The sequence below is a fragment of the Mya arenaria genome, chromosome 14 (assembly GCF_026914265.1).
Source record: "Mya arenaria isolate MELC-2E11 chromosome 14, ASM2691426v1".
Classification (NCBI taxonomy): domain Eukaryota; kingdom Metazoa; phylum Mollusca; class Bivalvia; order Myida; family Myidae; genus Mya; species Mya arenaria.
Genome location: NC_069135.1, coordinates 33,343,474 through 33,369,923, shown reverse-complemented (window position 1 = coordinate 33,369,923; position 26,450 = coordinate 33,343,474). Strand labels below are relative to the sequence as shown.

General features: G+C 35.0%; 1 protein-coding gene across 6 annotated transcripts; it reads left to right on the top strand.

Annotated features, from left to right (window-relative positions):
- Positions 1-24,654, top strand: LOC128217865 (uncharacterized). Of its 6 annotated transcripts, none has more exons than XM_052925291.1 (11): positions 1-179; positions 13,766-13,983; positions 15,661-15,712; positions 16,660-16,800; positions 17,786-17,901; positions 18,702-18,888; positions 19,779-19,969; positions 20,565-20,651; positions 20,859-20,958; positions 21,777-21,971; positions 22,265-24,654. In XM_052925291.1, exons 2-11 carry the CDS (start codon positions 13,870-13,872, stop codon positions 22,528-22,530), a joined length of 1,449 nt encoding a protein of 482 aa, XP_052781251.1. In that variant the 5' UTR covers positions 1-179; positions 13,766-13,869; the 3' UTR covers positions 22,531-24,654. The 6 variants fall into 6 exon arrangements, with proteins under 6 accessions (XP_052781251.1, XP_052781255.1, XP_052781253.1 ...); XM_052925295.1 differs by having other exon boundaries at positions 1-183; XM_052925293.1 differs by lacking the exon at positions 1-179 and adding an exon at positions 6,357-6,655.
- Positions 24,655-26,450: the final 1,796 nt, after the last annotated feature.

The following is a 26,450-nucleotide window of genomic DNA, read 5'->3' as shown; positions in this document are numbered from 1 at the left end:
AGCCTTGAACACGAATTTGCGATGTGCAAGGTGACAACAATCTACCCACGCTCCATAAAGATAAAGAAGTTATGTACTGATAATAACCTACAAAAGATTTGTGTTACGCAAAGTGTTGGTGTGATAAAAAGTATGCTAGCTGACATAAGGATTTATTTTCCAGTCTGAAAACTATGTTGGTAAGTAAGTAAATTTCATATTATATTATTAGGTATGGGTTTTTTTTGTATTACGAATTTAACGTTTCACAAAAAAACGATTATACGGTTAAACTTATTCGCAGTATGAGATATTCAAATTCAATTGATTATTCATACTGTTGTAGGAATTTGAACTTCAGAAAGTTCAAACATTTTAATAAAAGTCTTAAACTCGTATAGATATACATGTTCTATTTGGTACATAACATACTTAATAAATTGCATGATTTGATAAATAGTTTAAGGTAGAGAAATGTAGTGACATGTTTTGCCATTTACATATTCCTGAAACAGGTGTATTATACCATTCAAAAGCGAAAGTAAATCGTTAAGTTTTAATTCTTATATATAAATTGAGTGTAATGCATAATTATTAAACACCTTCGAAAGGGTAAATCGTAATTATTCATAATTATGATTTGAGCATGTTGTTATTTTGACGTGTTAAATGACGACTTGCGAGTTATACACGACATGTAGCAATAATTATTGCGACTTTTTCACTAATTGAATAGATACGTCAGCGTAATTATTGCGACACGTCGCGTTAAACCTTGCAATCGACACAGAAACAAAGTCAGAATACAACCAACATCTTAGGTTATGAAATTGCTGATAGGCAATCAATAAATAATAGGCGTAATCATTAAGAATTTCAACTTTCATTAGTTTTTAAAGGCCCGCGGCTACTGCCACCCATCCGATACACACTCTGCCACTTAATGGGGTAGTATTCTAAAACAGTTATATGACCTGAAGTAATATTTAAATGGTTAAGAAGGGTGCGTTTACTACGCTCACTACGCCCATTCTTAATCATGATAAATGTTACTTTCTCTCATCTATCTAGTCTATATGTATGTTCGATATGCTCATCCGTTAACTGATAGTGGTTCAAATGTATAATCTTTACTTTCTATTCCTCTTCCGTGAAAAGAAACCCCGTGTCTGTTTGTATATATTCATTAACCCACTGATAACAGTGATAAATGGTTTATTTAGTCATCACCACCCGCACGTATATAATAAATAGTTTAATCTAGACAACCAATTTTGTTTTACCTTTCTATCTTCCTTGTGTCTACTCTTGACTTAGTTTAAAACTTCTACCGAAGTTGTTTTAATAGTAGTATTGCGTCAGTTTGAGTAAAATAAAAACAAAATCGTTTAATTACAATTATTCAATGGATATTATACTTCATACAGATGCAGCCGAAACCCGCTGGCTCGATATCGCTTGCCTCGATCTCTTCCTTGGCTCGAAATTGATGTGAAAAACAAATCTTCTTTTACTCTATGTTATCATTTGCGCTTGGCTCGATATTTGCGAGGCTCAAAGTACTTTGGCTGGTCCCCGGGAAATTGACCCAACGGATTTCGACTGTATATGCTAACGGCCATCCCATACTTGGACTACGCAAATTCATATAATCCTAAATACAAACTGAGGCCTTTGATTAACTCTTTTACTTTTTTTATTTTGGCTTTCTTTTGGATTGCTTCTGACAGACACATTTCACATCATTTATGTATCGACTTCTAAGATCGGCGTATAGTCGGGCGTGCTGCCCTACGACATCTCTTGTATATTTTGCAGTGGTCGTATTAAATCAGCACAAGCTTGAAAGCTTGTCTGGTTAAAATGTTTTCCGGGTTCGCTCAAATTCTGGATTTTAGTGTTCAAGCTGTTGCCCCCGCCAATCAGATAACCGTTAGGAGAATCATTTAATCATTTAGAACTCCTCGGACAAAAACAATCGCTTATCTTGCATTTATAGTCACATTGATTTTATTTATTGAGGTTTTTATGAGTACTTGGTAGTATCATTCGAAAGGAAACTAAAGAAGTTAGCATTCATAAGTTGGCGCCGGGCTGCGCCCAGCCCTCTGACGTTATTGTTTAGAATACCAAAACTCAAACACTAACTCTGACATTTTTTTTATTTTTTTGACTTGGAATTAGCCATTATTTGCGTAAATATCAGCAAACCAATGAAATAAGACTGCTGACCAAATATCAGATTGCAGATTTTCATATTTGGGCTCGAAAATTAATGTTTTATGGCTTAAACCGTTTAAGAAAAATGCATAAAACATCAATTTTTAAACATAAATATGAAAATCTGCGATTTGATTTTTTGTCAGCATTCTTATTTCACTCGTGTCCATGCATTTCCGCATAAATCGGCTCGTTCAAAGACAAAACATAAAAAGTTGTCAAAACGTTCAATCTGTGAGAGTGCAGCTTTAAGCTCGCTTGTCACGTCTTGACGTTGAACAAAAACATTCGTTAACGAGTTTCAACCGTTTAATTATTGGTTTGTTTAATAACAATGAAATTAAACGTAATTCGTTTCTGATAAGGCGTTTCAAATGAAGTTAAATAAACTGAAATGACCCTATGTGGGCGTTTCCATGTGAAACTGCGTCTTGAATATATTATCAAGGAAATGCCGTGTATCAACCGAAATTAAGTTTCGGTTTAAGTAGTTACTCCCCTATCATATCATATATTCCAGTCACGTTGATATTTTAATTGCGCATATTAAGTAAGAGACCACTAAATAAGTTTTTTTTATTTTTTTTATTTTATATTTGTGCACGAACTAACACCGGCATTGGTTTATAATGGTTCATGACCCGCAATATCATTTATGGGAAGAAATTTCCACTTGCGTACTTTACATAACATAAAAGATAGATGACATGAAGTAAAATCTTAATAAACAAGAATGAACGGAGTGAGCGTAGCGATCAATCCCTTCTTATTCATTAAGATATTACTTCATGTCATCTAATTGACTTAGAATACAATCTCGTATCGGATGAGTGGCCGAAGGTGAACCTTTAAAACCCCGCGAAAGTTGAAATTCTTAATGATTAGGCCGTACTTAGTGATTGCCTATCTGTTATTTCATTGTCATAAAATGTAGGCTTGATTCTATTAAAACAACGTCAGAAAAGAGTTCACGTTTCTTAAAAAGAAACAATATGGTTGAACGTTTCCATGATGTAGCCAATAAAGTAACCATAGCCTGTGTAGGAGTACAAACAATGCGATATAACTGTAAAAACAGGTAGATTCAGATTGTTCAGTTGGTGCATTATACACAAACTATTCTGCTTTAAACCTTATAAAGATTGGAAACAGCTAAAATGGATAGGCACTTCCGAATTGTAATAAATGCCCTTAATGAAACACAACATAATTATAGCAAGTAGGAAAACAGAAGTCTTGAGATGTTATTACAGTATTGTTACAGCTGAGGTTATACATCAAATCCTACAACAGCTATATATTACCGCTGTAGCTGTGCTATTGGCAGATATACTGTTAACCAGTTACAACTTTATATTTACAATCTACTTGTATTTCATGACTATAAATATAAACATAAATATAGCTTCAGTTTTAAATATGCACATATACTTGCAAATAAAGCGACACATATCATTAACAGCTGTTTCCTTTGTTTGTGTTTTAAAGTGATTAGCTTACATGTATAAGAGTACACGTCAACTTTGGTTTACACTTCATTCCGGTATTAATATCATGCGCCATGCCCAAATGAGGGTAATGTTACATACACTAGGGATTTCATTGCATGCGCTAAGACCATACAAGGGTAGAGCTACATGGACTAGGGAATTGATAACATGCGAAATGTCCATACACGGGTATAGCTACATGGACTAGGGAATTGATAACATGCGAAATGTCCATATACGGGTATAGCTACATGGACTAGGGAATTGATAACATGCGAAATGTCCATACACGGGTATAGCTACATGGACTAGGGAATTGATAACATGCGAAATGTCCATATACGGGTATAGCTACATGGACTAGGGAATTGATAACATGCGAAATGTCCATACAAGGGTATAGCTACATTGACTAGGGAATTGATAACATGCGAAATGTCCATACACGGGTATAGCTACATGGACTAGGGAATTGATAACATGCGAAATGTCCATACACGGGTATAGCTACATAGACTAGGGAATTGATAACATGCGAAATGTCCATACACGGGTATAGCTACATGGACTAGGGAATTGATAACATGCGAAATGTCCATACACGGGTATAGCTACATGGATTAGGGAATTGATAACATGCGAAATGTCCATACAAGGCTATAGCTACATGGATTAGGGAATTGATAACATGCGAAATGTCCATACACGGGTATAACTACATGGACTAGGGAATTGATAACATGCGAAATGTCCATACACGGGTATAGCTACATGGACTAGGGAATTGATAACATGCGAAATGTCCATACAAGGGTATAGCTACATGGACTAGGGAATTGATAACATGCGAAATGTCCATACAAGGGTATAGCTACATGGATTAGGGAATTGATAACATGCGAAATGTCCATACACGGGTATAGCTACATGGACTAGGGAATTGATAACATGCGAAATGTCCATACACGGGTATAGCTACATGGACTAGGGAATTGATAACATGCGAAATGTCCATACACGGGTATAGCTACATGGACTAGGGAATTGATAACATGCGAATTGTCCATATACGGGTATAGCTACATGGACTAGGGAATTGATAACATGCGAATTGTCCATATACGGGTATAGCTACATGGACTAGGGAATTGATAACATGCGAATTGTCCATACACGGGTATAGCTACATGGACTTGGGAATTGATAACATGCGAAATGTCCATACACGGGTATAGCTACATGGACTAGGGAATTGATAACATGCGAAATGTCCATACACGGGTATAGCTACATGGACTAGGGAATTGATAACATGCGAAATGTCCATACAAGGGTATAGCTACATGGACTAGGGAATTGATAACATGCGAAATGTCCATACACGGGTATAGCTACATGGACTAGGGAATTGATAACATGCGAAATGTCCATATACGGGTATAGCTACATGGACTAGGGAATTGATAACATGCGAAATGTCCATACAAGGGTATAGCTACATTGACTAGGGAATTGATAACATGCGAAATGTCCATACACGGGTATAGCTACATGGACTAGGGAATTGATAACATGCGAAATGTCCATACACGGGTATAGCTACATGGACTAGGGAATTGATAACATGCGAAATGTCCATACACGGGTATAGCTACATGGACTAGGGAATTGATAACATGCGAAATGTCCATACACGGGTATAGCTACATGGACTAGGGAATTGATAACATGCGAAATGTCCATACACGGGTATAGCTACATGGACTAGGGAATTGATAACATGCGAAATGTCCATACACGGGTATAGCTACATGGGCCAGAGAATTAAATAACATGTGCCATGCACATATAAGGGAAATGTTACATGGACAAGGGAATCAATAACATGTGCCATGCACATATAAGGGCAATGTTACATGGACTAGGGGATTAACTGCATGCGCCATGCCCATATAAGGGCAATGTTACATGTCTAGGTAATATATAACATGCGACATGCCCATATAAGGGTAATGTTACATGAACTAGGGAATTAACTGCATGCGCCATGCCCATATAAGGGAAATGTTACATCGACATGGGAATTAATAACATGCGACATGCCCATATAAGGGAAATGTTACATGGACTAGGGAATTAATTGCATGCGCCATATAAGGGAAATGTTACATCGACTTGGGAATTAATAACATGCTACATGCCTATATAAGGGTAATGTTACACGGACTTGGGAATTCAATGCATGCGTCATGGCCGTAGAAGCAATTTACAAACACGCCATGCTCTGAAGGATTGTAGCTATCTGAAAAGATTAGCAACGCGGCGATGCTTACTAATCCTGATTATTTTCGAAGTATAAAAAATTATAGACTATCTGCTAACTTCATTTTTTACCTATTAAATGTTCACGCCTATGTTCTTTCAAATAAGAACGTTGTTTGATCTAAAAAGCAGAGTTTGTATAATAATACTATAGATGTCCTTGGCAAAACTATCTAACAATCGCATGTATTTGATTTGGTAATTGTGTGCTATTGAATATGGTCTTAACGGCCTGCTCAAGCAAACAAAGTAATTACAGAAAATCATATGGGAATTTGAAATGTCTACAAACACGTCCTTCGTGCCTTCAATTTTCACCAGCCCGATGATTATGGCTTTAAAGAGACATGTTATTTCTGCAAAAAAACTCAGTTTTAGAATTGTTTTAAAGTAAAATTAAACCGAATGTGACCATACTTGATAAGACTGTTTTATATAGCTGGATGATATATGTGTTTTTACTTTAAGAAGTGCTAATCAATACGCAACCTTACAAAGGATTTAAGATAAACTAGGCTTTATTATACTTCATTTCCAGCAGTAAATACCATTTACAAAGATAGTTGTTAGGATTGAGACAGTATGTAAAAATAATGTGATTAAACTTAGCTAAGAATCTTTATGATAATCAGTGAACAAAATGTGTGAGTAAAGGTTTTGTTTTATATTAAAGAATAGAAAATGGAGGTAACTATACCGCAATTAATCGGGTAAAATGTAAGTTTTATTTTACTTTAAACTGAATTATTTTACAACGATTGTTAAACAAGTTATTACAACATTATTTTAAGCATTATATTGGCACGATGTTACTCGAGAGTGTGGTCTTGTGTTGTGGGGGGAATCGGAGTACCCGGAGGAAACCCACATGTCCGTTTTGGTGACAACAAACCAAACTCACATGCGCACAGTCAGGGATTTAAACAGTTATCATCAAAAATTGACCCCGGGTCGCCTAGGTGAGAAACGAGTGCGCTAATCACTGCGCTAACAGGACAACCTTAAGTTTTATTTTTGTCAATATCTGTACAAATGAGAAAATCTTCATAAACATGTCCAAACTGCAAAACATAGGTCTCAACCCAGTTTACTATTTTGAAATGTATTTTGGTCCGGAAGCCTTTATTTACAGAATAATTTTTTAACTTGACTTAACTAGTATGTATGCCTATTTGAATTTTTTTCTTATTTTATTAGTTCTAATAAGTTCACTTAGTCATTCCGTCTGTTTTACTTACACATGCGCACTCAAGGATGTGTTCTTAATAAATAGGAACTTAAAGGGACTGTACACCAGATTGGCACCAAAGTTTTTTCTATAACGAATCTCAGGACAATTATTTAATAAAATGTTTTACTCTTTGTTATCATAATTGTTAAAAACATACCAAAATGTAAACAAAAATCGAGTCGGAGACCGGGGTCGAACCGGTGTTGCCAAAATTGCAATCCAGTGTTGTATCCACTGTGCTACGAAGGCTAACTATAAACAGCTGAAATATTTAAACTATATACCTAACATTGTCCTATCACGTGATAACATCGACTTGCCAATCCAGCATCAGTAATGAATACTACTAGGTAGACATACCTAGTAATATTTTTTTAATGGAAAAATACGAAAAACATGCGAAAAATAAATTAAATGTAAACTATGTGGCACTTCAGTTAGTAAATTTCAATGCATTGTACACATCGATACCCAGTTTATGACAGTTTTCGACAATTTTCTTTTTTTTCTTCGCTGTTTCATCATACGGAGTACAGTCCCTTTAATAATAGAGACTAGCCAAGCAGCCGGACATTTTAGTCGTTAAAGGGCCCGACACTCACAACGTTACAAAGAAAGCACACCATTTTACAACATCATTACATGGTTTTAAAACTTAATTTAGAAAATATAAAGATATTTGCTCTCGAACTAAGCTTATTTCATTTACTATTTGATACAAACACACTATTTATATGGAAACATATATGGAGTGGTGTTTAAAACGATTTGTGGATTATTGAAAACCGAGTATAAATTAAAGCTGCACTCTCACATATTTCCCGTTTTTAAAACTTTTATGTCTTGAAATGCGTAAATATCTGAAAACCAGTGATAAAAGACTCCTGACAAAAGATCAGATCGCAGATTTTTTTTATTTCCGTTCGAAAATTAATGTTCGAAAATTAATGTTCTATGGCTTAAAGCGTATCTGTCAGCAGTCTTCTATGACTGATTTACACACATTTTCGCATAAATTGGCTCGTTCCCAGCGTTTGACACTAACGGGAGTCCGGTAGTCCGAGACTCCTAAAATTCGGCTCGGACTACCGGATTTTCCGTCTAGGCAGTCCGTCGGACTCCTTCATTTCAAAATCCAATTGTACACAAATCGTATCCCAAGGTTAAAAGTATCCGAAAGCTCGTATGTAATTATTTTGCGACTCGTCAAATCGTTATTATTTAGACGCTCTTTAAAGTAGTAAGTGACGTCATAGACTGGTATTGATGTATCTTTTAATGTTTGTAATGTGGTAACTAAATTGATAAAACCCGTCAAACAGTGTTTACAAAAAATATTCCTCGTTGATTTTAGACGTAAACAATGTTTTTGTCAACGGTAAAATGGATTTCGCAACCGGCAGCGTAAAATTAAAGAACTGAAAAAGAAAAAAACAAAACATAAAGAGTTTGTAATTTATAGAGAAAGGAAATTCAGCAAGCATGGTTAAAACAATTGTCTTGGCTGATTTTTGAACTGACATCTGTATTAATTAGAATACCTGACTGTAGGGAGCTTTGTCACTGTGCGCTCTAACGTGCGATTGAAAGCCATCAAAAAACTTTTAAGGGCCATGATAATATTATAAGCTAAGAAAATGCAAAAAAAGGAAAAATAATTAAGTTAAACACCAGCTGGCTGCTTGTTAATTCAGCTGAACAAAGCTATCTTTGACAGGTAGTGCATTCTGTTTATGGATGCTGAACATTATTCAGAAATAAGGACAGTCCTACACAGACTATGTCACCATGTACCAAGCTTGCTAGCATTGGCACAACATATAAGGCATGTCAGTGTCTCATTGCACTGATTGCAGATGAATGTTCCAATAAAACAAATTCAGTATTTGATAATGCCCCGTTTAATTCACTTATATATCTGATGGCTCCACAGCCGCTTCACAAGAGGCCAAAGTTCTATATGCAGTTCATGGCAATTTTTTCAAGTCATATTATAATCTATTAGATAAATAGTTTCAGTCATGTTCGTGTTATTTGAATAAAACAATTAAAATATAACTTAAATGTGCTCTCAGAATACATATCTCTAGTTTGCCCTTCCGAAATGAAATACCAAAGGCTCTGTGAAATCATTGAATAAATAGTCATCAGTGCTCCAGCTAGGGGGTAGGTCAGAAATGACACTTTTGATGTGAATTAAATTGGCCTTTATGGCCAGTACTCAACTTTTTATTTAATGTTACTTCTTTCAATACTTACAGTTTATTACCTCAGCTGTTAACTTTAAGTAAGTGTCAAAAGTATGTACATTTATAACTCATTTCTGGACATTGACTGGCAAACAAAAGGGCACAGCAGGGTGTAGTAAAATGGCAGCCGGGTACTTGAAAAGGGCAGCAGGTGTCCCAACCTGTTATTTAGGGCTAGCTGGAGCATTGAGTCAATAAATTTGAATAAATGTTCTAATTGTCCTGGACTCCTTAATTTTATGCCGGACTCCTTGATTTTGGAATTAAGGAGTCCGGTGGACCCCTTCTCTAAAAGTCTTAGTGTCAAACACTGGAAGTTCCAAGACAAGAAATTAAAAAGTAGTCAAAACGTTCAATCTGTGATAGAGTAAAGCTTTAACTCATAGCTTCGGACATTTAAACGAGTGTTCTAATTAAGTACATGGCAAGTTATGAAAGGCACAATAATTATCCGACTTTCGATTGGATTTACAAATAATTCATCAATATGGCACTTTTCAAAGAATACCCGCACAATTCAGATCGGAGAGAATACCCAAAATCCCCACCTACCTGATTGCAGTCTGTATTGTTTGGCGCATGGGAAAAGCAGTTTCAAATCTGCACATGTTTATTAAATATTAAATTTGAATATGATGATATTGGTTAAGCTATTATATATCAATTATATATCAAAATGATCATATTTTATTTTGAGCATTGTAATATAGTACAGGTTTATAGCGTTGACCCATCCAAAATTACGTAGGAATTCTCCGCGGCCGATATGTCCTTGTTGAGTTTCTCAAAAGACATATTAGTTTGTTGAGAGGCATTCTATGCTATGAATATAACATAACATAACATATCATTTATATAGCATTGAATGACATAACATCCATAGCCTAAATGCAAAGCATATGAAATAAATCACATGAAACACATGTAAAGACCTCATTTCACTCATTTTATCATGTCGTTTAAAGGAAGGCGTCACCGGACCCTACAACACGCGTTCATATTACACAAGCATCAATTCAATTGACCATGTATGTTTTTTACTCATGATTCGTGCTTCAACAAATGAAATGATAATTGCTATCATATACTTGACTGGAAAAAAACGTGTGTGTGTGCGTGCGTGCGTGCGTGCGTGCGTGCGTGTGTCAGTGCGTGGGTGTGGGCGTGAGTGCGTTCCAGTAAAAATAAAGTATTTATTTGAACTCAAATTTAGGAAAACAAAACATGCATTACTTTCCTTTACGAAAGTCCACAAAAACAACGTTTATCAAAGTTAAATGTCAAAATATTGCTGTTTTTCTTCCTTTCTCAATAAAAAGCTTTATAAATTATAATCATTGATATAACTACCTTAATGTTTCTTTTAATGTTTTAATATCCGTATTTGTTGAAATGCGAAACTGTTATAACAAGCAACAACGTAGTTAGAAATGATCATTATTATCGCCGTAATCAATTCAAAAGCTTATACTTTGATTTGGCGTCATTTACAAAGAGGATTTGGATTTATCTATACGTAAGTTTTATGATATTAGATCTTTTATCTCAATTGCAGAAGAAAATGCAACTCAAATCAACTGAGTTGAGTGTTCAATTAAAAAAAATACTCCTAAAAATCTGTGCAACATACTTAAAGACAAATTTTTAATATGCTTCGGATTTAAAACTTTACGCATAAGAAGGAGACAACTTTCAAAATTAATATATATCGCAAGATATTGTTAATATTATACGCTAAATTTATACGTTAAATGGAGAGTTGAAAACAAATACAAAAAATGCCTAATTTGAGCAGCATTAAGGGAGAATGTAAGTATTTCGGATTTTCTTAATTTTCTTAACCATCTCTTAGTTATGAGAAACATATTTTGCATTTAAAATATAGAAAACAGCATAATTATTAATACTTTACTGTTGATATGTGCAGATTATCGGAGGTCATGGCTGATAGCAACGGGCACCTGATAAGCCCCGCCTAATCTGGACTCTGGTCAGTCGGGTATCGACGGGCTAGTTTGACTGACAGGCCGTTTCATGTAAATTAATTGTCACATAAAGTGCCACCATGTAGTGAGGACTGAATATCAGGATGGCGTCAAACTCTTTAACGCTGAACTTGACAAATTAATGTATTTTGCAACCAGACGTTGCACCAAAGTCAAGATATTACGAACGTAATTAAAATTATAACATTTCATTACATTTGAGGTCTGGCCATATCATGTGCAAAATAGTTATATCTTTATGAAATATCGCTGTGGCATAATCAGTGTGTGTATACCACGTGATAAAATACGTCATATTGTAATGCTACGTCGGAAGACAATATTTTGCTTTGAATGAAGACTTGTAACAAAGATAGCTGCTTTACTACATCTTCGCCATTTTAAACGAAACTTAGCACAGTCTACGCCGCCTTTTATTTTTTACCAGAGTTTGATTGAGAGTTAAGTTTCTTAAAACACTTACCAAACTTTTTCACAGAACCGCTGCCTGATGGAGCACTGTCAAAACATTATTTTGGAAACAGGTTTGTCGAATAGTTTGTAGAAACTTATCGCATAAGCAAACTCTGTTATTAAAACGAAAGCGGGGCTCTTTAATCAGCATAGGCTGCCCCTTAAACAATTTAAAATGGTCTTAAAAAGTAAGTTATCTTTGTTTTTTTAAGTTTTCATTTCAAGTAAAATAATGTTGCCTTTCGACATAGCATTTATGACGTAATTTATCACGTGGTATTAAAACGTAATAAAAACATGGTCCTATATCAGGTGTGATTAATTCCAAGATTTGTCAATACAACTTAATTATTTTCACTAGAGCACACATTTTCAACTCTTCGCTGGTATCTGAATTATTTTGGGATATGGCAATTTTGTATTTTCAGTATTAATTATTGTTCACGAGCATATGTATAAATGAATTTACAAATTATAATCAACACTGTTGAAAATTGTTGCAAAATACCCTGGCCAAGGCGATTAATAGTATGTACGAGCTGATTTCTAACGCGATTATGATGAATACAGATTTAAAATGTAAATTGCAAATTGACATTTTGCACAATGAAGAAAAATCATTAACTGTGTCAAAATTATTACCATAAGGCCAAAAAAGAATAATTTCGGTTCACGCTACCCGACCTTACCTACGGACAAGGCGTTGACCTAAACCGTTTTATAGTCATTTGATAAAAAGTAAAATGTTGTCTTAATGGATAGATGGATGGATGGAGATGAATGAATGAATGAATGAATGAATGAATGAATGAATGAATGAATGAATGAATGAATGAATGAATGAATGAATGAATGAATGAATGAATGAATGAATGAATGAATGAATGAATGAATGAATGAATGAATGAATGAATGAATGTATAAATAAATAAATAAATAAATAAATAAATAAATAAATAAATAAATAAATAAATAAATAAATAAATAAATAAATGGACGGACGGACGGCCGAACGAACGAATGAATGGCCGAACGAACAAACGAATGAATGCCTGAACAAACAAACGAACTAACGAACGGACGAACGAACAAATAAACAAACATACAAACAAATATATAAAAAAATGATCATAAGAATGTTACATTAACCAAACTATTTTCATTGGCCTAATTATGCACTGAATTGTATACTTTTATGTTCTTCACAATTATTCACGCCAACGCGTCTCGTTGTTACAATGAATAAACACTGAAGTGGCAGCGTGGAATTTTACTGAACACTCAAAATTAACATTTTAATGGCTGGCTAATGAAAACCCAGTCTATATCGTCAATGGAAGTGAATATAATAATAATCAAGACATTTGATCAAGTAAAATTCAAAATCGATCCGTTTTAACAAGCATACCTCTTAGCATCTGCTTTTACTGACTTACTTAATTGTGTCTATGTATCGATCTTTATTACGTTATAACAATATACTTAGTATTCTTAAATCAAATATTTACAAAATGTTTCTGTTTTATTTGACTTACTTTTGTCTACGGCTTTAGACTTCAGACTTTATCATGACCTTAAAGTTGGGTTCCTTTAACTGTTCGACGATGGGATTGTGCCTAAAAAATGCATGAAAGAACCTAAAATACCCGATCATCGGCAAGCCTCGATACCGCTGGTACCCTCGGGGAAGAATTCTCGATGTGGACCAGAATCGCGTTAAATATATGTTTCATCGTGCAGTGACATACGATAACACCGAGTTGTTTTGTAACTGCTTGTCGAAAGTAAAAAAAAAAGTTTGATATTTTTTTCCAGTGGAATACGATGAATCTTGCCCGAACCATGCCGTTTCAAACACTGGTAACCCGACTGCGCTAGATTAACTTCACGAACACGAATATATCTGTCAAAGAAATGATATGCATCTCCTCCAAGTATTGCTGGTCCTAGCCTTTGCTGGTGCAGTACAGTGTATACGACCTACGGAAGTCGACGAGTTGTTTGCAAAATGTCTCAACACATTCAGCGTAAAGGTATATTGTGTTTCAAAAGATCTTTCAATATATAATATTTATATTCGTGACGAACGCATGGGCTATCAATTGCATTTAGTGATGAAACTATTATCGAGTACAATCGATAAATTGTCGCTGACAATGCTATGTCGACGACAATCGATTGTGGTTGTCCAAAATCGATGTCACCAAAGTAATTCCTGTAATTAGACTTAGTTGTGTTTTGTGGTCAAAGTCGACACAAATGCGGTGAATGTAAACACTTTTGCTTAAGAACTTATAAAACTCTCCCAAAATTACATACTGTTCTTAATTGTTTATATATTTCATGAAAATTTACATACTGTTGCAAAAAGCATGACTATAGCATCACACGTACTGATTCCAGGTTAAACTGTTTACATGATCATAATTATACTATGTATAAAGAATGTATTCCTTATTGGTATTATAAACTTTCAATTATTGTCCGATAGTATATCGAAATGCTTGGTCCGATTCGATATGATTATCGATAGAAAATGGAGTCCGATTTTCAAACACCAATTGCATTCATATTCCGGTGAATGCATTTTTTCAGTGAATCTCTTTTAAAGTAGTACAAAAAAGACGCGTGTGAATGGTCAAGTAATGTCTAATAATGGTAAAATGTTTGTGACGTCGAAGAAAAAATGACATTAAGGTGGTGGGGTACGTTGCTCAACAAAATTTTGACGTCAAAAATGAAATATTTTCTAAATGTACTGGAAATTGGTCAGCATAAAGTGCTAAGCCTCCTTTAATCATTTATGCGAAATAAAATACCTTTCCGATGAAGGTTATCTAATGACACGCAGCTTATCTTCTGCACATTTAATAATTGGCACATTTGTTGAAAATGCATATTGTATTAGTTATATAACTGTAGTAAGGCATCTTTACAGCAATTTCCATATTAAATTTATAGTCACAAACGGCTGTTTAGTAACGCCAAACGTATCAAAAATGTAAAAAAGGGGTAATGTATTAGATAGCCTCTTTTTGCACTAACCGACAACGCCGACATAAATCATTTTAGCCAAAATAAGGAAAACATGCCTGACACATCTTCTGGCCAATTTTCAAAGAATTTGAAAGATATTTTATTTTGAACGTCAATTTTGACGGAGCAACGTATCCCACCACCTTAATGACGCTGCCGCTGTTTTAACAGTCGAATTTAAACTACGTTCAGTTGTGAGGGACGTGTTAGTTTCACCATTGCTGTTAGGTTACCATCTAGGGCTTCATGCAAGTAATAAGTGTTGATATAAACATTGAATATTTCAAAGATCGGTCGGTGCACGCACAATCGTGAAGTTCTTCGGACTACAATAAATATGCGAAGCCCAAATGTTTTATTACACCTATAAAACGCAAAAATAAAACAGTAATTGAGTCCAGAGACAATAAAATGTCACGGAATTTTACAGATTTCATTAAATTATCGTTAGATCGTCAAATTAAATCGTAATGATTAAGAAGGGCGGATTGAGAAAAACGAAAACAGGGGAACTAAAATATGACGTCATGTCTGTTATGTTGTAGAACTGCAAATCTTTATAATTAAGTGTTACACTTATAATAAGGTTCAAAGGTTTTATTATGAGTTCGTTTTTCCATAAATGTATGTTATAAATTATAATCATAATAATGATGTTTCCTCATATTTTGTAGACTGTGCACGGGGAGACAGTAGATATCACCGCCGCAAAGATTATAAGACAAGGTGGGTTGTTGTTATATTTCTTGACTATAAGTAGTAAAAACGCACTACTTTAGTATCTTTGAGTAATACAAAGGACAGGGTCATGAGGTTCTTGGATGGATTGGGGAGATTAGAGGAGTTGGTAAGGTTTATAGGTTCGTGGTTGTATTAAGTATCTTTTCAGGAGTCAGTCACGGGGAAAGTATGTTAAGGCATTCTTAAGTATAGGTATACAGGGATTTTGATATAAGCAAAATGAATTAGATCAGCTATGGTAAGGTACGCATAAGACTAAATTTTCATATAAATAACGTTTCTTTCATACAATTAATTACCCAATGGTGACGCAAAGAAAATGATGGTGGGATACGCCTATTCAGTACAGTATCGTCTTTTTGGCGCGTTTTTTTCGGAGGTTGGGGTGACTTAAACTTTAAGTAATGCGTTTACAGGGTAGACTATACTACTTCTACTACTACTATGAACACTTTTGTAGAAGCGGACAACCATTGCTTATAATGCACCAGTAAATTGTAACCACGGCCCCCCAGCGGGGACTTTGACTTTCGGTCCAGCCAACCCCGGGTAAAATTTCCGCCCTGCGTGGACGAACTGAGGGTCAAATCCCCGCCAAATGCCCCCGCACCCCAGGGAGCCTAGGTAAGGCGAATTCCCAGCTATATTTGGCGCGAAAACAAAACCACCGCATTCACCCGGTACTTCGGGGTCACCTGAAAGGTAAAAACACGGCCCATTTCCCCGGCTATCCCCGGTATACCCCCGGATCTAGGAGGGAGGGCGTGGTTACAATTGACTGGTGCATAAAGATGTATTATAACTCGTGAGTTAATCGGCAGAAATAAAATCAACATTGTCAGGAATATAAATAACCTTGCATTTATAGAATCATCTTAGTCATTAAAATAATTTAGTAACTGCTATGTTAACTTTATCATAACTTATGACAGGAGATTGCCGTAAAGTTGCAAAAAAGGAAAGAAATTTGGTGGAAGACATAAATGCCAGCATTTTTCTTGATGTCACCACGTCTATGCCGGGCAATGGAAAATACTTGAGCAACATCAGCTGGACGTACACAGCTCTACAAGGTAAATATACATAAAACGAACAGTGAAGCCTTCATGACGAATGCATGATGGGCGAACGTCGAAAATGTACCTCAAAACAATTATTAATAACTGAAATATATTTACAGAACAGAACATTAATTTCTATCAGTTCATTGATAAGAAAGAATATAGGTACTTGAATGGCGGGTCTGTACATGAAATGGAAGAACGTTTAACATTTGTGCACACACTATGGCATATTGTAAAAGCAAAATAGTATATATTCTCATGAAAACAAATTTCAAATAGACCTAATTATTACATTTACCGAAAATAGAGCTCATGTAGATTAGATTTAGATTAACACTTAGCACAGAGTTGTTTTGTGGTATATTCTCAAATGGTAAGTTTATTATGAAGATTTACCATGTTTACGATATTGTGAAATAATCACAGATATGCAAAGAAGGATAAAAGACGATATTTATTTTCAGATGTTTTAGATTGTGTTTTAGATCGTAAATCTTGAATTTCATTCCCAAATTGCATACATTACTTTATATGACGACGCAATTATCTCTTCAAATATAACTTGATTGTATCACGTTTAATATCACATATCTTGTAATTTAGACATTGAATCCATTCTCGATAGTGTCCAAGGGGGTCTACGATTTGTTTATTAAAAGTCACAATTCTGAATTCGTTCACAACATGTTATGTAAACTAATTGTGTGATGGCCGTGAAAAACTGCGTGAGGTATGAAGGCAATTGATTTAACCAAATTTGCGATCTGAGTTAGAACCCGAAGTTGCCACAAACATAAACCAAACGTTGTTAGTCGGCCATGCTTGCCAAACGTCGTCCACGTTGATATTTGTTTTGAAATTTCCTTGCCGAGTGGATGGTATCTTTTGCTCTGTTGTCGATAAAAAGGGAAGGTCTAATTTCTGCAATTATATCCACTAAGGTCGAATTAAACTGAATATTATTATTGAACTCATTTATGGCATATTTTTTCAGAGCACAGAATCCCTCGCAAGTTTATTCTTTACTTCAATTTCTTCCATGTGAATGACATCGACTATGACAAGGTCTGTCTTGTGCTGAAGACAAAGCAGTCATTGTTGCAGAAACACGTAAGCAATAAAATAACATGCGTAACTGTTTAAGTTTGGCTTTTAATTGGCACACTGAAGGACATCGTCGGATACCCCCGATACGCACTACGTATGCTTCGTTGTGTATGAAGTGTAACAGAAAAAGTACTGTGGTTGCCGACGATGACTTAATGATTGAAATTATTTTCTCTGTTGTCAAAGAGTGTGTCAAAGGAGTGAGGTGAGAGTACCAAGAGACTGTGTAACACGATTGCTTAAAGACTGACAATTTACTGGTCAACGATTTAAATAATATACCAGTTAGTCAACATGTCGAGATCGTTTGCGATTATATTGGATTATGCAGATATGTTATGTTTATCCAGTTACAAAATAGCTACTTATTCAGTGTATGTGTATACCACGTGGTAAATTACGCCATAAATGCTATGTCGGAAGGCAACATTTTGCTTAAAGTAAAGACTTAAATAAAAAATAACTTTTCTTTCACAACACGATTTTAAATAAACAAAGGTGAAACTTTTGTGAAATGGATTGTCAAAGTGTTTTAAGAAACTGAACCCTCAATCAAAATCTGGTAGAAGACAGAAGGCGGTCTCCGTAAGTCGCGTAGACTGCGCTAGGTTTCATTTAAAGTGGTGAAGAAATAGTGAAGTTATCTTTGTTTAAAATCTTTATTCGAAACAAATGTTGCCTTCCGACGTAGCATTTATGACACAATTTATCGCATGTTATACACACACTGTTATTACCGCTTTGCTAATCGAATGGTTAGATTGGTGTTCTCCAAACAGCGGTCTTATTTTTCTCTATTACAGGACCAGGTTACATTCCACCTTACTTGTCTCCCTTTGTTGAGAGAACCAGATCTCGAGATTCTCGTGCAAGTTTGGTGCGTGTCGGGGAAAAGGTTTACCAGACCGTGCCGACGTGGGAAACGCGATGTTGCCCGAAATTCGTGTGGTGTCTTGTGTTCAAATGACAGAGTGTTTCCAATGTCAATTGGTAAGTTATATATATGAAGAACAATAACTTATGTTTTAGCTTTTAAACATAACAACGGTTGGTTTTATAAATGCATGTACAATGTGTCCATTTTATGTACAGTATTTTCAAATAATGCTGTGAATCGACCACCTTTATACATATAGTGTTTACAAGAGAGGAATTGAAGAGGAACCCTTTAATTTAACCTTTTACAGGATATTAATTCCTTTAAACAACAAAAAAATGTTATTTAACAAACTCATAACTAAAACGTCTTCAGCAGTTGATTGTGTTTGATGCCCAGCGTGCATCTTCTTGAGTGTTTGGTAGAATCTACATCCTTTGATCCATGTGTCTGGAAACTATGCCAACGTTTTGGGGGTTTTAAGCTAAATTATTCTACAACGATTTTGAAATAAGTTATTACAAAATTACGTTAATCATTCTGGTGGGACGATGTTACGTGAGAGTATGGTCTTGTGTTCTGGTGGAAACAAGAGTACCCTGAGGAAACCCACTTGTCAGACTTGGTGACCAGAAAACCAAATTCACCAAAGTTGTTTTAGCTTCTAGGAATGTTATGTTGTAATGCAACAAGTTCGATCTACTGTTATGTTTTAAACAAAATGTTTTTTAAATATTAAAAGCAATGTTTTTATATGACCCATTTCAATGTATCTGTTAGTCGAATTTAGTCGTAAATAGAAACAATCTTATGCCATATTTTCGTTAGTTGATACATTGTTTTTATTTTCTAATTGAGATTTATCCTATAATAAAAGTGAAAAGAAAGTAACTAGAAATAAAGATAAAATATATTGCAATGTGTGACATTAATAGAGATCTACGATGATTGAAGCAACTACTAATATTATGTAATGAAACGATCCATTCCACTCTTTTTTCAGATAATCATAAAGGTCAGATTTGCAAGTGCTACATCCGCAATTATAACCAACCTGTCCTCAACTGGTGGCATAATAATAGTAGCGGCGTCTTTTATATCCGCCTCAGAAATTTGCCTCCTTTCCTTGAAAACACCGAGGTGATCATAAGTGATGGGAATATTCACAGCAACTGTTGTGAAATTCTTAACAAAGTAAGTGTGTATCTATTTTCATTATAAAAATATTGTTTAATATAAAAAAGTGTTGTTTTTTTATATCTTCATCACCATTACAATAAATAAACATGTTTGATCATCAGTATATATAGATAATTTGACATATAAATTGACATCAGGTCCCAATATCTCTAAAATACTGAAGTCAAATCTCAATCTCAGCTCAATTAACCACTTAAAAGCATAGTAGGATTCAAAGTCTTGCATGTTTTTATACTTTTTTGGAGATGTATTTTTACATACAGTGTGACTGATAAAACGATTTTGTCATTTTTTCAAAAAGGAAACTAATTCTAGTGCAAAAAATATTCTTGAGTCATTGTTACAAAACGATGAATTGCACTCAAATACTTTTTAACTGTAGAATATTTTCCCCTTAGAATCTTAATCTAAGGCGTTATTAAACATATTCTGTGATAGAATGCGCCTTTAAAAGGTTGAAAACAAAAATGATTTTAATAACTTTTCAAACTGTGTGGTAAAATGAGTTGAGACCTGAGATTGAGATTTGACCTTAGTATTTTCGTCATATTGGGATCTGAATGTCAAAATTGTAATCTCTATCTTGCAGCAAAATTCAGGTATAATACCAGGCGACACAGAACAGTCATTGCAATCACAGAGATCATACAATTACAGCGGAAATTATTCGGTCTCGGTGAGTGACGTCAACATTTTTTACCGCGGGCAAAGGTAAAAAGAGCAGTAAAGTCTGATAGTTATTATGGATGACAAAATGTCACTATCATATTAAAACAGAATTTGCATATGTTGTTTACAATTTTTTAACAATCTGCGTCCTATTATAAATAAGATATTGATGTCTACTCGCTACAAATCCAACATTTTTTCTCAACCTTATCAGCTGGATGCGGTATGCCCTCTAGACAACAACCAGCATGATCATTCAGATGATTGCCGTAACAACCGACTGCTCCTTCATTATGGCGACCAATTCATTTTAGGTAAGTTTTAATTTCAAATGCCTTATATCATTTTATAGTCAAAAGAAGGTTTTGTTACAAAAGTGCAGAAAAAAAACACATGGACAAGATCAGTAGTGAAAAATTTAAACGCAGACCCTACCATGTTTTTAATATAAAATTAAATAAAATCTTATGGTTCAGATTTTAGAATCTGTCTCTGTCTTTGCGCTCTAGTTATGTCATTTAAATATATTGACACACCTGCTATGATAGGTGCACTGTCTTTTCTTTCAGTTGAGGAAATCTCATTGTCGCCGTAGTGGACACTTTTACGATAGCGACACTGTTTTTGTTTTCATTTCTTTTCCATTCGGTTGTTAAAAAGCATTGCCGCCCGTGGGGACACTGGTACCGATTGCAGCACTGTCTTTTTTTATTTCTTATCCGTTCAGTTGAGGAGAACGCATTGCCCCCTTATTGGACATTTCTACGATAACGACACTGTCTTATTTTCATTTATTACCCTTTCAGTTGAGAATAACGCATTGCCAGCATCATTGGACTCTTCTATGATAGCGGTACCTTCTTATTTTCATTTCTTATCCTTTCAGGTGAAAAGAAAGCCTTGCCGCCTGTTTGGACACTTATACGTTGGCGACACTGTTTTTTGTATTTCTTATCCTTTCAGTTGAGGATATCACATTGTCGCCTGTTTGGGCACCATACGATGGCGACACTGTTTTTTTCATTTTATATCGGTTCAGTTAAAGAGTACGCACTAAAACCCCCACCTCCCCCAACACACCTCATTGGACATTTTTATAATACTGTTCCATTTTCATTTTTTATCATTTCAGTTGAGGAGAACGCATTGCAGCCAGCAGTAGACACTTCTCTTAACCATTCCATTATAATTGCAATAGTGTCTGCAACTGCGTTTGGTTCAATTGTTATAACAACAATCGTGTTCGTGGTACGTCGATGTAGGACAAAGAAATCATCACGATCACGGCCTACTATTCGGACGCCAGTTGCCGTCAATTCAGATAGTGGTATGTGTTTTGACATTATTTATTTCTCTCTGGTTTATTGTGCCTCTAAACTTAAATTAAATGATCATTTCTAATAATCATTCTGAATTGTAAGGTAGTTATTTATAGCATCCAAGGCTGGATCTATGGGATTCAATAGCATTCATTCACAGTAAGTCAAATGTATGGCCAGTCTAGGAGTCGAAAACCCGGGTGCTCGACTGAATGTGCCAGTACCGATGGCTTACATATATTCCGACCTGTGCTACTCAGTACCATTAAATGTATGATATGTTTATTTTTATTTTTCTCAGAGATGTACAACCAACAAAGTTCCACTGGAACGGAGATGCAAACATTTCTGTCAAATAACATGACAACAAAGAACGACGATTTGTGTTCACATTCGAAAAAGTTACATTCTAACGCTGATTTAGATATTTACCGTCGAGAAGAGATTAAGCCACTGCAATATGATCCTGATATTGTTTCGGAGAATCACGATTATTCAAAACATGAATATGATCCAGAGGAACACATCAAGGACGATATGAGATGTCGATGCAATGTATACAGCTGATCGCTATCTTCAACATACATTTTAGTGATTTCGCTTTACCACACAGGAGATTATACTGAAGACAAACAATTTGAATTGTCTCCATCTATTGGATGATGGGATCAAATTAATAATTTCTAGCCCTATGTGCAATGTGTATTGGTTGGATTTTGCAGAGAATGCATTTGACATATATGCGCATATAGTAATAATTGTCTCACCGAAATTTAATCAGCTTTGTATGAATTCAAAAGACAAAGTTCCTATGAAGAAAGAAGTTCTAAATGAAAGATGTATGAACTTAATACTGTGTGTGGGATGTCTAAATTTAGACAATTCATGAGAGAGGACATAGTCAAGGGCATTATATAATGTTCATCTTGTTACTCTAGAACAATGTGTGAAAGATGGAACATTTCTGTTTACGAAATTCATAGAACAACATTCTTATATTACTCAGATTGGTAAATGTTCCTTATATGACATATATGGACAGAGTGTCATAATTTCAGGCGATGGTGCATCGTTACACACCGTTGTTGTAAGAGAATAGAACGTTGTTTCCTCGTCGCATTTGTTTAAAAGGCGTTTAGTTCACGCATTTATGAAACATATTTGATTTTGATTTTTCTAAATTTTAAAGTATAATTTGCTATTGCTCGCTTATGAAATTGGCAGAACGAAAAGAAAATGGTTTTACTGCTATCGCTATAGATCCTTGTGTCAAAATTACATATTCTGTTTTTTTTTTGTTTTTTTTTTGAAATGTGTATTTATTAGATAACTGCTAAGCGGGTTTATGGTTTGACTGTTACTTCTGAGGGATATTGCTGTAACAAAGTTTAAAGTAGATACATACGAGTATAAATGAAATAACCGTTAAGTTGGTTTATAAATGTTTTAAATTTCATAAAAATCTTAAGTGCAGCGGTTACAAATCTTGGTGTACGGGGTTAATGTTTAAACATTTGGCTTCTGAGCTTGTTTCTGTAGTTTTTCATATACATATTGGTATTGTTCGGTATAATAAAATGACTATTAGCTTCCTGGAGGGGAACCGTGCAGTTCATCTTTTTAAACTCTGTGGCCTGTGGCTTCTCTTTGTCCCTCTGAAGGAAATCATTACTTATATAGTATATATTGTACATTCATTGATATAGCACTGTCTCAATAATTCATTCATTCTTTGGTTTTATGATTTTTCTTTGTATTATAGTTTATGTTTGTTTTAACACTTTACTGATCTACCTCTAACATATGCATTCCGTCCTCTATCATTGATTTAACAATCGTAACATATTAATCATATTGTAAATACGTTTATACTTTTATAACTAACACATTATGGTTATTTTAAAATATTGTTCTGCAGTAGTCAAACGCTTGTCTGCCCTATTTTCTCAGCTTAAAAATGTATGTGTGTTTCTTCCTTGAACTATGAACCATCAGTCAATTCAATAATGCATTCTGACATATCGAAAAGGACAGAAACACCTATGTACAAAACATGTGATTGTATACGTCAAAATTAATAAAAACACAGAATCATAAAAAAACTTTTTTATTTTTGAAAACATCTTTACTTTTTACTGGAGATTGCTTGTCCTTGCTTTTGGGGTATTCGATCATATCTGAGCTTACTTACAGATTTGTTTGGTTGTTTAATGGTATCTGGACCCACTTACACATACGGTTGGATGTTCAAAGAAATATGGGCCCTCTTACACGTACGTAATGATGTTCGATGGTATACGGGCCCATTTACACATATCTTTGGGTATCCAATGGTATATAGGCCCACTAACACATAAGCTAAGGTGTTCAATGGTATATGGGCCCACATTCACATACGTTCGGATGTTTAATGGTATCTTGGCCCACTTACACATATCTTTGGATATCCAATGGTATATGGACCCATAAACACATACGTTAAGCTGTAAAATGGTATATGGGCCCAATTACACATATTTTTTAGCGTTAAATGGCTTTAAAGCTCGCATACACATATGTTTGGGTAATCAATGGTATCTGCGGCCATTAGCACATACGTTTACAACAGCTTAATCTTTTCTGAAACTGTTTTTTCAATGTTTAATATCATGTGCTATATACATATGACAATAAACGATCGAATAAAATAAACGGGTCGTATATTTCGAAAATTATATTGTTGTTGGGACACGTTTGTGTTACAAAGGTCGGTGTAAAAAGAATGGTCACGGGCATTCATGTGATCCGGAATATCTTACTCCGAATATCCAATTAACCAAAGATGTAGAAGCATTATTCATTTTATCTTATTTTAAGCTTACAACCCATAAATGACTTGATTTAATCGTATGAAGTTTTGTGTTTGTATGTATCAGCATTTCCGGTACAATAATATAAATGGTAAAAACACAAAGGGCTGTTTCGAAAGATTGCAGATAACAATAAAACTAATAGTGTAAGGTCCATTCTCCGTTGTTTTGCTCGAAGACAAAACCACCGCAGTCATCCAGCACTGCGGGGCCACCTGGAAGGTTAAAGCACGGCCCATTTCCCTGGCTTTCTCCGGTATACCCCCGGACCTGGAGGGGCCATGGTTACAATAGACTAGTGCATTATAGACAATTACAAGATGGATAACATTTAAGAACAATAATTGATCGAGAAAACGTTTTGAAACGCCTTTTGGGAATGATAACACACATGCTAAGATAAGATTACACCAACTGTGGTTACGGAGTGATTCCAAAAATCCCACCATGAAACATGAACGAGAGAATATTTTTCGAACATCGCGTAACCAGAAGGTTTATTTGCGCTTTAAAAATGATTATGTTCACATTCAGTCTGCGAAACCCGTTTGGCATACAATAATTGTAATATTTTAACGCATATGCAGAACCTCGTGGTATCCCCGTTAAAAAGAATGCGTGGGTTGCTCATATCATTTTAAATGTGTTGGTCTACGTAGTCAGTGTGTGTATACCACGTGATACATTGCGTCATAAATGCTACGTCGGAAGGCAATATTTTGCTTCTAATGAAGACTTTAAACAAAGATAACTTTACTATTTCTTCACCATTTTTAATGAAACATCTACGCCGCTTACGGAGTCCCACCTTCGGTTTTTCACCAGAGTTTGATTGAGAGTTTAGTTTCTTAAAACACTTCGACAAACCATTTCACAATACGGCCGTCTGACGGAGCACTGTCAAAACACTATTTTGGAAACAGATTTGTTGAAGTGTTTGATGACTAATCATCTGATCAAACTTCGGTAATACAAGGAAGGCGGGGCTATTTAAACGGCATAGACTGCCCTTTGTTTTATTTAAAATAATGAAGTAAAGGAAAAGTTTTCTTTGATTTAAGTCTACATTTTAATCAAAATGTAGCCTTCCGACGTAGCATATATGACGTAATTTTATCACGTGGTATACACACACTAGTAATTCATATTTGCCATGCTTGAAATTAAGTCTTTTATCTACACAGCAATGATTCGGCGTTAAACTATTCGCAATGTGAACAATGTATGGCTAACTTCCTACGAAGCACGCCAAAATAGGTGATTTTATGCAGAAATATTCAATGTCATTCTAATACTGTATCGCATTTAATCATAAGAGAATATCGTAGACAAACGCCTGCTTTTAAGCTTAAGGTTACATTACATCTATTATTGATCCAAAAGGAAATCACTTCACGACGAGCAGTTCTGCGTTTTTAATTCCGTCAAGAATACAGACCTCGTTTGGTGGGGGACTGTGACTGGATATATCATTTAAAATGATAATTGCCGGATTTCTCTGTTGTTATTTTATGTAAGTTCGACTATCACGAACAAGATCCGTTATAACTGTTGTCCGAAAATATCTTTGTTATTGTTAATATGATTTAATGTAAACACCAAGGTATTTTGTGTCGCGCTTATAATGTAAGCATTTTT